General features: G+C 25.7%; 1 protein-coding gene across 1 annotated transcript in view; it reads left to right on the plus strand.

The window, feature by feature from the left end:
* LOC100211391 (pleiotropic regulator 1) overlaps positions 1 to 16,782 on the plus strand; it is a 71,531-nt gene that overhangs the window by 42,635 nt on the left and 12,114 nt on the right. Inside the window, exons 6-9 of the mRNA XM_065814633.1 lie at positions 15,131 to 15,223; positions 15,530 to 15,679; positions 15,785 to 15,886; positions 15,957 to 16,049. Of these exons, the coding sequence (XP_065670705.1) occupies positions 15,131 to 15,223; positions 15,530 to 15,679; positions 15,785 to 15,886; positions 15,957 to 16,049 (438 nt within the window). The remainder of the gene's footprint in view (positions 1 to 15,130; positions 15,224 to 15,529; positions 15,680 to 15,784; positions 15,887 to 15,956; positions 16,050 to 16,782) is intronic.

The following is a 16,782-nucleotide window of genomic DNA, read 5'->3' on the forward strand; positions in this document are numbered from 1 at the left end:
GTAACTTGCGTTTATCCTAGGGTGACTCACCCAATAACGACAAGGATTTATTAAAAATAGAAATTTCTACTTCCTGGCACTGATAATTTTCATCTCCCTTGTCACTACAAATATCTTTAAATCTGGAACTGCCTTGAGAATCTGACTGACTGTTTTACAATTTGCAGATCATCACATAATCCTATTTCGGAAGGTAAGCCAGTGATCCTCTTTCCGCAAGTATCACATAATTTTGCTCCAACCATAAGTTTTGAGGGATACATAGCTACTTGCCGACTAGTAGCTACCCTCAAGGTTTTATATTGTTTTTTCTTATAATGTTGGAAAGGATCATAACAATAGTGTTGTCTCTTCTTTAATTCTTTTACTTGTGCTTGAAATGCCATTTTTAATCTAAATTTAATTTGAAAGTTGCTAAAAACTAATTCCTAAGTTGTCTTTTGATGACTAATTCAATGGAAATAAATTGATTATTTTAATATAAATATATATAGCTTTAAGCCTCATATAATTTAATACTGACTTAGTATGTATTTATAGTACTAGTAATTAAATTACAACCTAGAAAATAAAAGAAAAAAAGTAAATAGTTAATAATATATATTTACAATAGGCTATTTACAGAAAATGACCTCAAAATATCGCATTTGTAAGGCCGATAAATATTAAACTTTTAGAACCTTTATTTTAATATTATTTTCTAAAGCTGTTTATGGGAATCCCAAAATGATTTTTTCATGAGACATCCACAATAAAAAAAGCAATCTGTAAAAAAAAAAAATTATGGCTTTTGACCTTTGCCATCAACCAGGGTCAAAGGTCAAATGACCAATAACTTTTTCTTTATTGAACTTATCACTTTTTTGTATAGACACAAAGTTGTTTGTCTATGCAAGAGCTTCTGTTTTCCACCAAAATCAACTTCCTAAGTATAATAGCAAAAAAGTTATGACGTTTTAAATAACCAAGATCAAGCGAAAAGGTCAAAACTTTGAAAGGTCATATCTCAGAAAATAATTGACCTAAGTCAAAAAAATTTACATGTTTTTCTTCTGTCCATATGCCCAACATGTGAGCCAATTTTCATCAAAATCCGAGTCGGTGATGTTGAATTTGACCAAAAAGTGGTTCCACTTGACGTAGAATGCCCATATATATATATGTATGTATGTATATATATATATATATATATATATATATATATATATATATATATATATATATATATATATATATATATATATATATATATATATATATATATATGTATATATAATAAATACATTAGGGTGATACATAAAAATAAAATTTCAAAATATGAAAGTCTCACCTTCTAGTATTGTTACAAATAATATAAAAAAATTAAATAAAAATTTTCAGCTTTTTAAAATGATATTTAGGGGTAGCTCAATAGGTTTGAAATTTTACACAGAAACTGGTTTTGTGAACTTTTTTTGAAAAAATCATGTCACTGCCAGGCCACATATTTTGCATTAACAGTACATATTAATCAAACTAATTTAATCATATTAATTAACAAATTTGAAATTAATAACAGTACTGAAAGTCTATGACTAAAACATATTAAATCCGAAAAAGTCAATTCATTGGAGTACTCTCCTGATGCCTCTCAAAATGTAACGATTTTTTTGCCGTTTTGAATTGTTCTCTGTGTTGTTGCACAACGTGCAGAAGAAATTGAATCTGCTCCTCGTTCTTGGTCAGTATTTCATTATACTGTGTGATTAAAGCTACACCTTTTTCAGCACAGTCATTAACAACTCTCAATCTATTCACCCTGTCTTAAGCCTTTTTGTAAATGTCATCTGTATCCCAGCTAACTGGATCAATGTCAAGCAAAGCCTGTTCATTAATTCCCAAAAGCCGAAAGAATGCTAATGTTTTTGATGTTACAAAATCTTCAATCGACTTCAAATGAATGTCATTAACATTTCCCAATCTTTTCAGGTTGTCTTCTTGTGGTTTGTTATTCAATCTTTCAATCATTTTTTGTTTTGTTTCATGTGATACATTACTTGAAAAGAAACTCAATCCAATGAGTTCTTTGCTCAAGTACCATAAATGGTGTTTTAATGCAGCTGTTGCCTTCTCGCTAACTTTTTTGTTAATTATTTTGTACGATTCAAATTTCTTCATTAATTTCAAATCATTAGCAGGTGCTTCAGAAGCAAATGGACTAGAAAACCATGCGTGGTGAAATGCACCTGGCACATCGAAATGTTGTCGTCTAGGAGGGATATCGCCAAGAAACATTGTCAGTTCCAAAAATTCCCTATAATCATCTTTTAGTTAGCTAACAGTTTGTAAACAATTTTTTGCGAAACTAACAGCAGCATCTTTGAGATCATTTAAATAAATATTGTTTGGACCACTGAACAAGTTTTCATCAAGACATTCAAATTCATTTTGATCAATATAGTTCCAGTTGTCTTTAAACCATTTGAATAACAAAATATTTGGTCCACTAGATGGGCCAAAAAGACACTTGAATACATCTGACACAATAATTTCATGCATATGATGGCGGCATGCTAAGTGCTATAGATTTTTCTCTAATAATTTTTCGATTAATATACACGCTCTGGAATGACAGCCGGTGTTACTCAATGTAGTGTCGAAGCACATTCCGACAATTTCTTTTTTTACTCCCCATTCTGTTAAGCTAGAAACTGTGGCATCTGCCATTGCTGCACCTGTTCCAGTCACAAGTTTGGGAACTCCAAGCAACTTTTCTGTATTTTCTCCCTTTACCAAAATTGCTAAACGTTCGACTTTTTCCGAAATCAAACTTGTAATGTCTGTTAGTAATTTGCTGTCTTAATGTACTGCTAGCCGTATATCAGGATTAAATTCATTTTTTATATGATCCAACATTTTTGTTCGGTCTAATGCAACTGCAAGCTCCAGTGAAATAGTTGTTGCGGTTTCAGATTTCTTTGGCATCTTTCTTTTAGGTCAGAAATTGTCATTTAATTCGCATTCATCCGATTCAGTGTTGATTTCAATATTGTCATCTTCCAAGTCTGGCAAACACATTGAATGAGTTTTTTCAATACTTTCTTTTTGTATCTTTTCCCTTTCTGCACGTTGTTCAATTTTTCTCGTCCATGCTGGTGAAAAAATCGAGATATGACCTTTCAAAGTTTTGACCTTTTCGCTTGATCTTGGTTATTTAAAACGTCATAACTTTTTTGCTATTATACTTAGGAAGTTGATTTTGGTGGAAAACAGAAGCTCTTGCATAGACGAACAACTTTGTGTCTATACAAAAAAAGTGATAAGTTCAATAAAAAAAAAGTTATTGGTCATTTGGTCATTTGACCTTTGACCCTGGTTGATGGCAAAGGTCAATTGCCTTCAACTAAACAAAGCTTGTTTAGTTGAAGGCAATTTACTACCTAATAGCGCATCACTTGTTGGACCAATCAACTACATCTCAGTTGTACTTCGTGTCTATTTTCCAAACTAATTTTTGCCCGATTTGATTTTAGAGGATCTGCCATTTTCTACAAAAAAAACAGATTAGTGAAATTATTTTAATTTTATTACAAAATATGTAGATAAGTGTATAACCACACTCTTGTATATAAATATGATGTTTATTGTTTAATACTTTAAGATATTGGTAATTTAACTGATTTAGTACACTTTAAAAAACAGAATAACATTCAAGAATATTTCTATATATTTTATTCAAATCTTTTCAGGTTTTCCAAATATTTTTCCTGTTATCCCCTATTATCACTCACTCTTCCAGTCTACCATGTGCTGTCTTTAGTCTAAAATCGTGAAATAAATGTGTAAATTCAACCTTTGCTAGAGTTTGTTTGTACACTACAGACACAAAAACAAGTATGAATATTAAAAAGAAAAGAAAATTTGTACATACAAAAGGTCACGATAAGGCTTTGTTAAATAAAAAAGGAATCCTAAATGAAAAAACTACAAAAAATTGTAATTGTAAACAAAAAATCAATTGTCCAATGAGTGGAAGTTGTTTATCAAAAAATGTGGTATATAAATGTGTTGTTTCCTCTAAGAATGTACCTGATAAACAATATATTGGCATTACAGAGGGTGAATGGAAAAAACGTTTTGCCAATCATAAGCAATCTTTCAAGAATAAAAAGTATTCAAAAGACACCATGCTGCCAAAATATATATGGGAATTAAAAGAAAAAAATATTGATGATTTTATACTGAATTGGTCTATCCTTAAAACAGCGCCTGCATATAACAATATTTCCAAAAAATGCATACTATGCCTACAAGAAAGATTTGAAATAATTACACATGCAAATCAAGAATGCTTATTAAACAAAAGATCGGAATTAATTTCTAAATGTAGGCACGAAAATAAGTTTCTCCTAAAAAACTATAAAAATAAATGAGTTCAAATAATATTTACATTAACTACCCTTTTTAAAAAAACATTAAAAAAATTAGCATAAGTAATCATTTCTAAAGAATTCTTTTTTTAATAGTGTCAGCAAATTCCACAAATGTGTGAAAATTTACAGTAGTTAAGACATTTGCAACTTCCTGTAATTTAATTTTTGGTATAAATTGAAGTTTTATTAATTTGATCATTCATTTCTGATAAATCTTTGTTGATGAAACTCAGTGTTAAATGGAATAAATTTTTGTTAAGTGATTTTCTACTAATATATATATATATATATATATATATATATATATATATATATATATATATATATATATATATATATATATATATATATATATATATATATATTTATATATTTACATATATATATATATGTATATACAAATATATATGTATATATATATACAAATATATACATGTATATATGCATACATACAGGAGTGCGCAGAGGGTGGGGGATCCTGGTCATTCTTACGCATTAGGTTTAAGAGGCATCATCAGATGACACAAAAAAAAATTATCAGTATGCCAAATAAAAAACTGAAAATATCCAATAAAAAAGTTACAAGAATTTTTAAAATATATTGTGAATAATAGAAACACTATCTTTATTTTTCTTATTTTTTTTTTTTTGGTGGGGGTTAGGGGGGGGGGTGGTGACATCAAGTAAATTTTTTTATAATATACCCTGGACATTGTGAAGTCTCTCTGCACCCCTGCATATATATATATATATATATATATATATATATATATATATATATATATATATATATATATATATATATATATATATATATATATATATATATAAATGCATATATATTTATGTATACATACACACACATACACACACAGATATATATATATATATATATATATATATATATATATATATATATATATATATATATATATATATATATATGTATATATATATATATATATATATATATATATATATATATATACAACAGCTAGTATATATATATATATATATATATATATATATATATATATCTGTGCAAACTATGTTAATGTATCAGGCCTTGTTACTATTTTTTATTTTAAGGCTAAGGTCTACAAATTATTGCCAACCTCATTTTTCCTAATTCAGGAGCAGTATGCTCTTGAATAACTTGTGGAACAAATTCTTAAAAATAAATATCAATAAATAACACAAATACAGCATTTCCTGTCATTCAATTTAACAAAATGGAAAAGTTATATAGTAAAAATAATTTAACTGTAAAAAGAAAAGGAAACTTACAGCTTCGATGTTAAAAATGTAAAAATACTTTTAAATGCTTTACACAAATTAGTAATTTCAAAAAATTTGTTACTAACAATACTAGTTATTTAATTTTCAGAACTTATTTGTTATTTTATTGTTATTATTAATTTATTGATCTAGAAAATTGTAATCAACAGAATAATATATTATTTAACAAAATATGTGGTAATATTTATTGGTATTTAGTATATGTTAAAAATTTGATAAAACATGTTGGCAAATATATCTTTTAGAAGTAAAAGTTGGCATACTATTTGAAATATCATTTTAAAATTATGATATAAAAAATATTTAGTTCATTTCTTAATACATTTCTTTTCTTCAACCATTGACATAGATAAAAAAACTAACCATCTAAGGAACAACGTTGTGTAATAGAATTCAGCTCATGCAGCATCTCATCTTCACCAATTTCTATTCACTCCCTTGTACACACAGTAGTTGCATTTATAACAAATGATAACAAAAAATATTTATAAAGTATAATACTCAAACTATATAAAGGTATTACAGGAATTATCTTTTTCCGGATATTTCCGGAATTCCAGATATTTTTATAAATTTTTTTTTTTTCCGCATATCCAAATAGTTTTCTGGAAATACAAATTAAAGATATTTTTTTTTGTTATAAAATAATTAAAGCATTAAAGGTATTGTTCATTAATTACTCGGCGCTATATTTAGTGGTAAGGCATTATTTGTAAAAATAGTTTTTTTTATTTGTACGTGTATATTTATTACTGAAGGCTTTTCCATGGTGGTGAGACAAATTATGTTTGTCTTGAAAATAAACATCAGAAAATAAGTTTTGAGTTTATTAAAATAACTAAAGCAATTTATTTATTAAGATATTAACAAAAAAGCATTTGTTGTTTTGCCATTATATTTCCGATTAAGAGGTTAATATTATTTCATAAATCTGCCTAATATTTTTGATTGTAAAATATCTAGTTTTAATAATAAATTTACTTATGAATATGTATGCTGAGTTATATGTATATGCAGAGCTATATGTATGTAGAGTTTTTTAAACGGTTTTCCCCCGTTAAAAAACAAGATTCTAATTCAACTGGAGATTGTGACATAATAAAAATTGTAGTTAAACAAAGAATATCGCTTTTCTACTTTGTTTTATTTTTATTTCCATTAAAATATTTTAAATATTTACCGTGAAATTAGATTTTTTGCGTGAAATTAGATTTTTTGCAATATTTTCTCACTAAGTCCATATATAAAATAAAAATAGTTATTTTGGTTTTAAGATTTTATCAGCAGAACTTGTTTTTGCTTGTGTTTCATAATTTTTAAATTTATGTATTTTTTAGTTAAAGCACTAATATTATTATTTTTTTAATAAATCAAATGTAAATTAGACTTTTAAAGCATTTACTTATTGAGCGTTTGCTATTTTTATTCAGTTTTTTTACGTTTTATAAATGGTTATATATAAAGGCATTCATCTACATCAAGGCTGTCAAACTTGCGACCCACAATGTATAATTTGGTGGCCCACTCTGTATAATTTGGTATTTAGTTTTTTAGCAAATTATTTAATTTTTTATATTTTTATTTTGTTCTCAACGATCGCTTTTTTGAATTTTCTATTTCTATATTGTTATTTTATTTTTTTTATTTATTTGTTTATTTTGTAATTTCAGTTTTTATTTTTAAAAAAGTTTATAAAGAGTGTAATTTCTTCGAGGAAAAAATTTTTTTTTGCGGCCTACCTTAAATTTTAAATTGTTTATTTAGCCCATTTTGGATTTCAGTTTGACATGCCTGATCTACATAAAAGTTTATATCTACATAACATTTAGATCTACATAAAATTTGTATCTACACACATTTAGATCTACATAAAAATTGCAAAAAGGAAAACCCAAATATAACAAGTATTTGAGCATTTTTTATCATTTATTAACTACAAGCGTTAATCACATCAAAAAAATATTAAAGTGCCGGAACTTACCTTCGAGAAAAAACTTGGAGATCAATTTAATTATTTTGACTATTTTACCTAGAAATGTAATTTTATTTTATTTATAAACTCTTAATAAAACAAGTATTGAAATACTTGTCTTTTATTTAAAATAATGCCAGCCAAAATATTTCTTTTCAAGCACATGAGATATTCTTAGTTACACAAAATTTTTATTCCCAGGTATTTCTTTAAAATATTTTCCAGATATTATTAGAAAAAATTTTCCGGATATTTTAAAAATGACCAGGATAATCTCTGGGATTAATTCCTTGTAAACTACAAAATAAATTACATCATAATATATATTATGATAGTGTTGTATCAGGTTTAACAATTATACTTTTAGGAATATTAGATGTAAATAATGATTATTTACATCTAATATTCCTAAAAGTAAAATTGTTAAACCTGATACAATACAGTACAATGTTAATAAACAATACAGTACAAAAATAAACAATATAGTATAATGTTAATAAACACTTTTTATAGGTAGTTTATTTTTAAGCGCATTATTTAATAATGTGTATATAAAAAACAGGCATTTTTGATTTCATTTTTTACTTACTTTAGTCATATAAATAAAATAATTTATTCGACTAAAGAAATTTAATTTGAGCTAATTGAACACTTTTCTAGTTATGAGCAAACTTCCTATAAAACGAAATTTGAATGTAATTAAAAAAGTGTTTATTAACATTATACTATATTGCATGCAATATATCTTGGGCAAATGTCTTATTGGTAAGAAGACATTTGGCCAATATATATGATAATAATATTACAACAATAAAACTTAAACACTAAAATGCGTCTAACAAAGTTTAATAATAAGTTTTGTTGATTTAAAACTGATGGCCACTTTTGTAAAAAAAGATTTAAAACAACTCTACACCATCTAATGTTGACACACTTTTATATAAAGCTAATTAATAAAAAGGTTTGAAACAGTTTTTGCACTGTTTTGTGAAACACCATTTTGTAAGCAGCTTTACAATGTAAACAGTTTTGCACCGTGTAACTGATAAAGTTCACACCTTATGATAAACACGATTTTGTATAATGGTGTAAAAATGAAGTTATAGTTTTGTAAAAAGGTGTAAAACAGTTTTACACTGTTTACACCAAAACAGTCTAAGTTTAAACTTTTTGCTTAAATAACTTTCAAAAAGCACCATTTGAAGTTCTGTAAACACCAAAATGGTGTAATTTTACACCTTTTCATTAAGAATGTAATAAGTGTGGGTAGAGGTAAAACTTTTGTAACATTGCACTGTTTGACCTCTAACTGCATTTTTGTTTAGGATGAAAACACTAGATCTTTTTGACTTTACTAGGTTTCTGCTTGTGCCTTGAACTTAGTTTAATGTTTCTGAGGATGGCTTGTAGTAAAGTTGCTCCAACTCTTTTAGTGTACACTGTTGAGTTTCTTATTACAATTTTAGGTTGATTAGCAGTTTCAGCCAAACGCGAAACTAATTAAAGGGTGCCATGTACTATCTATGATTGAATCAAGTTCTGTAATTTATGCAGGGTGTCTGCTGGATCAGGGAAAACAGGGATAGTCAGGGAATCAGATAGCTGCAAAGATATCAGGGAGCAATCAGGGAAATAGGGTTGATTTTTTGAAAAATTATAGAGAAATCATATTGGCTATATATGTTTTTCATTTAATAGGTTTCATGTCTTATTTTTATTTTTTATTCTTTTTTGATCATAGTTATAAAATTAATAAAGTACAACAATAAAATTAGAGATTTGTTTATTAACTTAAGTTTTATTTTAGTTAACTATAGGTTTTATGTGTTATAATTAAAAAGAACAGCAACAAAAAAAGTTTTGTTTTAGTTAACTTAAGAGTTTTTTACAAAGTTGAAATGTTTTTTACAAAATTGACTTGTTTTACTGGTTAGCAGATATAAAAAACTATTGAAGGATTTGGAATCACTCCTGCCATACCTGTAGAGCCAATCTTGAAAGTTGATGTAAATATCAGGCAGACAAAAACAGTGCAGCAACATACAACCATAAGTCAGGATTACCCATTGTTATTCTTGAATAAGATAACCATGGATTATAAAGTCAGTGTAATAATAGAATATAAGTCAAGCGGAATGAAAAGTCTTCAAATGAAATTTAAAAACTAGCTCCAAAACATATCTTGTAAAAAAAACCTGTTAAGATAGGTGTATCTTTTACAGGTTTTAGGTGCAATTGTTAGAGTGGATCAAATTTTTTATTAAATTCAAGGACGGTATTGTTCCTGGTTTTTATACTAGTAAGTTCTGTGTTTCAAATTATGACCATCAAGTCATGCCAATGAAAGCAAAAGTAGAAAAGTATATTTAAGCGGTGCATAGATGTTTTAGGAACTGTTTTGGGCTGGCTAAGGAACTGTTTTGGGCTGGCTATAAACCCTGTATATTTTTCTCTTTAGTATTTAAATATTTTTTTTTTTTTCAAATAAATATATAATCTGGAAAAAGTAAAAAAAAAAAAAATACTACGAAGCGATATTTTTCAAAAGCGCTTCTTGTGAAAGCTGATAATTATGCAAGTTCATGTGTATGCTATTGAAGCAATGATTGTTCTATTGATTTAAGAAAAGTAAAGAACTTTGAAATTTTATAGGTTTTTTGATGTTTTGATATTGCACCAGTATTTAAGAATTTATTGAGATTTTTTTTGAGTTGGCTGATGTATTTGATATTTATTTTTGTTCTTTAGTATATAATTTGATTTGAGTTTGAATTTTACTTCTATTTTACTCTTGTTTTTAATTCAGTTTCTTTTGTTCACAATTTCATTTATCAAAGCAGTTTATTGAGAAAATAAGAATAAGGCATTCTTTGTTGTATTATACTATTGTTCATATGTTTTTTTTAAATATTAACAAGAATATAAATGTAAAAGCTTAATTTTTAACTACATATAGTTTGTCCATGCACTATGCTCTATCCTTGCCGAGGCTGTAATGTCTAAAAATAACTGAAATGAAAATCAGGGAGGACAGGTTGAGAATTAGAGAAAAGTCAGGGAAAAATTATGAAAATCTTCATAAAGGCATTGACAGACACCCTGTTATGTAATATGTAATATTTAATAATATAATAAAAACATATAGTCTATTATCCAAAAATACTAAATATAAAAAACCATCATTACCATCAAATTGTTTCAATCAGTTTTTATTGTTACATATATCTTTGATCTAACAAAGATTTATGTAACAATTTTATTGTTACATATATGTTTGGTCTAACAAAGCTATATGTAACAATTTTATTGTTACATATATCTTTGATCTAACAAAGATATATGTAACAATAAAATTGTTACATATATGTTTGATCTAACGAAGATATATGCAACAATTTTATTGTTACATATATGTTTGAAGTAACATTTTATCTGTTAAATCTTACCCTAGCAAAATTCATCGAACTTACTTGCTCTTTGTGAAACTTATTTATGTCATTTGAGTTCCATTTTTAGAAATATCATGGTGAAAAAAACATTTGACTCTTTTTTATTTTGTTTATTTGGTAGGTTTAAATAAATAGGCAACTCAGGTTTTTTTTCTCTGTATAACTTGCTTATTTTTATAATTAAAACTTTTAAATTATATTAAGTAAAATATCTAAAATTTAATAAGTAAAAATTTATTATATCAAACAAAATATCTAAAATTTATATAAAATTAAATAAGTAAAAATTTACATTTTATGGCAAGGTTGGTGAAAATCCATAAAATAATGATTTAAATTTTTTTTTTTTTTCATGGTGTTTATTATCTGCTATTTGATAATATTCTCTTTAAATCTTCTATTTGATCATGTGTTAATATTAATAAGATACAACACTTTATAACACAATATTAATAAGTTACAACACTTATATAGCAGCTATTCTAGGACTAATAATATTTTCTTTTTCTTTTAAATAAAAATAAATTTACAGCCAGCTTAAATAATCAGATCAAGATTTGACTCTATATTTACAACTTTAATTTTTAAAAGTACAGTAGTATATATAATTTTAAAACTTTTTATTACTTTTAAACATACATGGTATGTTTGGTAAACTCAAGTGAAGAAAGTAGCCTCTCTTCACTTGCTTTTGAAAAAGCCATAGAAGTGATTAATCTGCACACCTCAGTATCTTATTTGGGTATTCAAACGCTGATTTCACTTTAAAAAGTTTATTTTTTTCCGGTCGTGACAATTGTCCATGAAATTTGTATTAAAAGAATTTTTATTTAAAAAATTAGTTTGGTCACACTTCTCAGTTTTTCTTTTTCAAACTTGTCTAATTCTTCATCAGAATTAGATTTACCTAAAACTGAATGAAGTGCTGTTGATGATTCAGCTATTTTTCTTATTTCTTGACTCAATTTTATCTCTTTTTTATAATTTATTTTAAAGCTTTTAAAGCTTGTTTTGCTCATATATCTGATTCTCTTCTAACAATATTCTACAACTAGATCAACATAAACTTTGGCTAGAAATATATTATGAATTTCTTAGTTTCTTCACAACATACCGGAACTTTGCCAAAAGTGCGGTAGTGTATGTTTCTTTTAAAGCATCACAATTAGCTAGCTGTGAAAAACGCAGCAGATCACCTAAAGAAATAAGGTTAGATTTTTTTCCAAAACTGCTGCATTTTTTTTCTCATTCATATCCTGTCATAAATGCTATTCATGTTCCTCATCCTATATAGCTTCATCTAGAAAATTTTCATCATTTGAATTTTTATTTAAAATTGTGGTTGTCTCTGATGTTTTAAAGTAACTTTTAAAGCATCATATGCAGCAACATAAACTACCTGACATAGTACAAATAACAATTTGATCAAAATTAATTAAAAAAAAAACAAAAAATGCTAGAGCTTTTTTGAATGTATACAAAAGTAACTTTATATACTTCAGCTCAAGTATAATTTATAAAATACTTAATTTCTAAGTACCTCAAGGTGAACATCAAATACTTAACACTCAATCTATACATACAATATCAATATCAAAGTATAAAATGCTTTATTTAGAAATCATAAAGCTTTAAAGACATTATTATTTACAGTTTAATTAAAAGAAATTTTTCATATAAAAAATAACTTTATTGTACTTAGGAATTCCTTTAACAAAAAATACTCATACTTTAATCTTCCAAATTATCAAAGAGTCAGCTCCACCTAGAAATACTTTAGCTCCAGCTCCGTCTCAGCTCCTTGTAAAAACACCAGCTCCAGATAGCTCCGGAGCAGCTCCAAATCTCTGATTGTAATATTTACCCATATAGTAGGATTTAACATACAATAACATATATACAACTTGTAAAAAACCGTTTTAAACAATAGGCTATTTGAATTATGGTTAAATATTTTTTGCAGGTTTACATGTTGCAAATAATATTTTTTTGTGCATCTTATATCTTTGCATATTTCTTATCATATTTGTTTATCGATGTAAGCTGTACTTGTCGAAAAGATGTTTTGACTTAATATATAATATACCAAGTATATCGAAATATATAATATATTGAAAAGATGTTTTGACTTAATATATATACCAAACTTTTATTTTTCTATAAGAACATTTTGTGGATTTTATGTTTGTGCATTTCTTATATTTTAACATAATTAGTGGTTTAGTGAGTACTTACTTCATAAGTAAGAAGTACGTATTTTAATTCTCACCATATCCCTGTCACATCCCTGGCAGTAGCTCTTCTTGCTTTGAGTATTACTGTTGTTAATCAAGAATGATATTTCAGCGCTATATGATTGAAAAAATAGAGGTTGTAACATCAATTAAAAAATGAGTACACTCTTTAATATTATATGAAACAAGATACAGAATTTCAAAACTTTATTTTTTCAGACAATCCTATTAAGCAGTAATAGACATTCGTCGACAGTAGACATTAGTAGATAGGTGACATTAGTAGATTTATATTCTGGAATTTTTGAAAAATAAAAAGCTTTGAAATTATCAAAGTGTTAAATGCAGAGTATTTGTTTCTGTCATAACCAGTAGATTGCTTCCAGTATTACCACAAAATATTTGTTATATATACAAAATGACAAGTTTAAAAAATTTGATGAAATAAAAAAAGAGGATTATTAAATGTGTGTAATTATGTTTTGACAAAATTTAAGAAAATATTTTTTATAGATCAAATTAGAATGTTTAAAAAAAAAGAGAGAACTTTTTATTTTTTTTTACCAAAACCTTTTTTCTTAAAGTTTTTATAAAGTATTATTGATATAGCTTTTTTTAAAGTTTTCTATAAATTAAAATTGGTCTTCAAATGATTACAAGTCATATAAACTATAAATTAATCATGGTCTTCAAATAAATTTAATCTTCTCGAAAAATAAACAAAACAAAAATATTAAAAAATGAATTTTACTATAAATGAACATAAGTTATGTTTTTTAGCATAATATTTTAGTCATCTGCTTGATCTTGTCATTCTTCTTGTCCAAGAAAAATTTTTATCACTATGTCTTTTCCAGATTTTTGATACTCTATTTGTATGAGTGGTTGTTATTATTTCATTGTCAACATTTTTGACATTTTCTGGACTTAATTTTATTGTTTGTTGAATAATCAAATTTTCATCATTCTTTTGAACACTCTGTGCATATACCTTGATATACTTTTTGTATATTTCTAAGACTGTTATGAAGATTATGATAATCAAAATGAAATAAAAGAAATAATCAACAGTTAAAGTTTTTCCAGCACTCACAAGGATTGTGCTTGTGATTGTTGATGTAATCAAGTCATATAGTATCTTTTGATAGCTTGAATTTTCCATTTAAAAAATGCTGTATTTCTTATTTCTTGTAAGTTTTCATTTTTTTTTTTAAATTGTTTGTTCAGAATAAAATTTGATTATCCATCATTAATCATTTATTTTTCTTTTGTTTTTTAGTACAATGTTAGTAATAAAAAAGTTTTTTAATGAAAAAATATTTTTAATAAAACAATGGGATTTAGTAATTCAATTATGTTTATATAAACACATTTAAAAGATAAATTTATAATATTATATATATATATATATATATATATATATATATATATATATATATATATATATATATATATATATATATATATATATATAATTATAAAAATTTTATTTAGGTTTATTAGATTATATTTTTTAAATTAAAAATTTTTTTTAGAAAAAGTATTAAAAAAACATTTGTGTATTAAACCTATAAACCTTCACATATTGAAATATTTATGTGTATTTCATCTGTGTAATCAAACAGTTAACTTTTTAGAAAAAATTTTTTTTCCAGTAATAATATATATAATATATATATAGTAACAGTATTTAGAAATAAAAATCAAACTATGATTGAAAAAGTTCATAAATTAAGTAATCGACTTTTTTTTTTTAATTATTAGGTTGTAAGTGGCCACACAGGCTGGGTGAGATGTGTGGCTGTTGAGCCAGCAAACCAGTGGTATTGTACTGGGTCAGCTGATAGAACAATAAAGGTAATTTTATAAAATTTTTGTTATAAATCAATTGTTCTAAAATAGATGTTTTTTTAGTTAAACATTTTGGTTTATTCAATATAAAGTTTACTGTTATGTATTTTTACTGTTATATTTTTTTACACAGTTTTTATTTTTTTTCAAAAACATTTTCAATTATTATTGAAGCATTTATTTTTGTTTTACTACTAAATACAATAAATTACAAATACAAAATTCAGTTTCTCCTGATTATTTATATATAGATATTATGTTAAAAGTATTTATAATGATTTAAATATAACAGATGTATTTGTTTATGAATAGATATGGGATCTTGCTACAAGCAAATTAAAGCTTTCATTAACTGGACATATAAGCACAGTACGTGGGGTGGCAGTGAGTACGCGCCATCCATATTTATTCTCGTGTGGTGAAGACAAAATGGTAAAATGTTGGGATCTTGAATATAATAAGGTAAATATTCTCAGTTTTTATTTGTTTTGTTTCTTAAAATCTTTTAATTATTGTTAATAGAATTAATGATTTTTTACAATTATGTATTATTATTTGCTTTTCAAGGTTACTCGCCATTATCACGGTCATCTAAGTGCAGTTTATTCACTTAGCATTCATCCAACAATTGATGTTCTTGTAACTGCTGGAAGGGATGCTACTGCAAGGGTATTGCTTTTATTGTTTTGTTTTTTTATAAAAAAGTTTTTAATTTTTTACATTGATACTATCTTGTTAGATTTGGGATATGCGGACTAAAACTTGCGTGCATACCCTTGTTGGTCATACAAACACTGTTGCAGATGTTAAATGTCAAGGTGTTGAACCACAGGTATTTGGTTTTAACGACTATATATTTAATATACAAATGTAACTTTAACAATTTAAACATTTAAATGCTTTTTAAAAAAAGTTTTTTTTTTATTATATAAAAATGTAATTTGGGACTTATTCTTATTTATTGAGAAAGTAGTTAATCTTTTTAACTTTTTGCTTTCTGTTGAATTACTTAAATAGTGATTGCTTGTTGAGAATAGTGATTGTTGAGAATAAGGATTGTTAAGAATAGAGATTGTTGAGAATAGTGATTGTTAAGAGTAGAGATTGTTGAGAGTGAATTAATTTAGCTACTAACTTAAATAGTTGCTTGTTGATAGTTAAAAAAAAATGTATATAAAAAGTATAGTTTGTTAGACCAAATTACAGCAGCTATTGATTTCTTAGTTTATTTTAGATATAAATGTCAAAGAGAAATTTTTTTTTATAATACACAATAAGTCCTTTATAAGTTTATTACATAAAAAAGAGTACATTATTCCCTTATAAATTGCTGATTGATTTTAAAAATAAGTAAAATGACTTGTGTATGATTGGAAAAGTCTCAAAACAATAAATTAAATGTAAACACTTTTCTCTTGAAATTAATGTCATGGAAAGTTTAGTTTTCAAAAAAAAAAAATTAGTATTCTCAAGCAATTCTTTATACTTTTTTATTTTTCATAATTCTGACTGGCCAAGATTGTTTTCAAAATTTCAAATATCACTTGTGAAAACTTTAGCAGAGA

This window comes from Hydra vulgaris, chromosome 12, assembly GCF_038396675.1.
Source record: "Hydra vulgaris chromosome 12, alternate assembly HydraT2T_AEP".
NCBI classification, from domain to species: Eukaryota; Metazoa; Cnidaria; class Hydrozoa; order Anthoathecata; family Hydridae; genus Hydra; species Hydra vulgaris.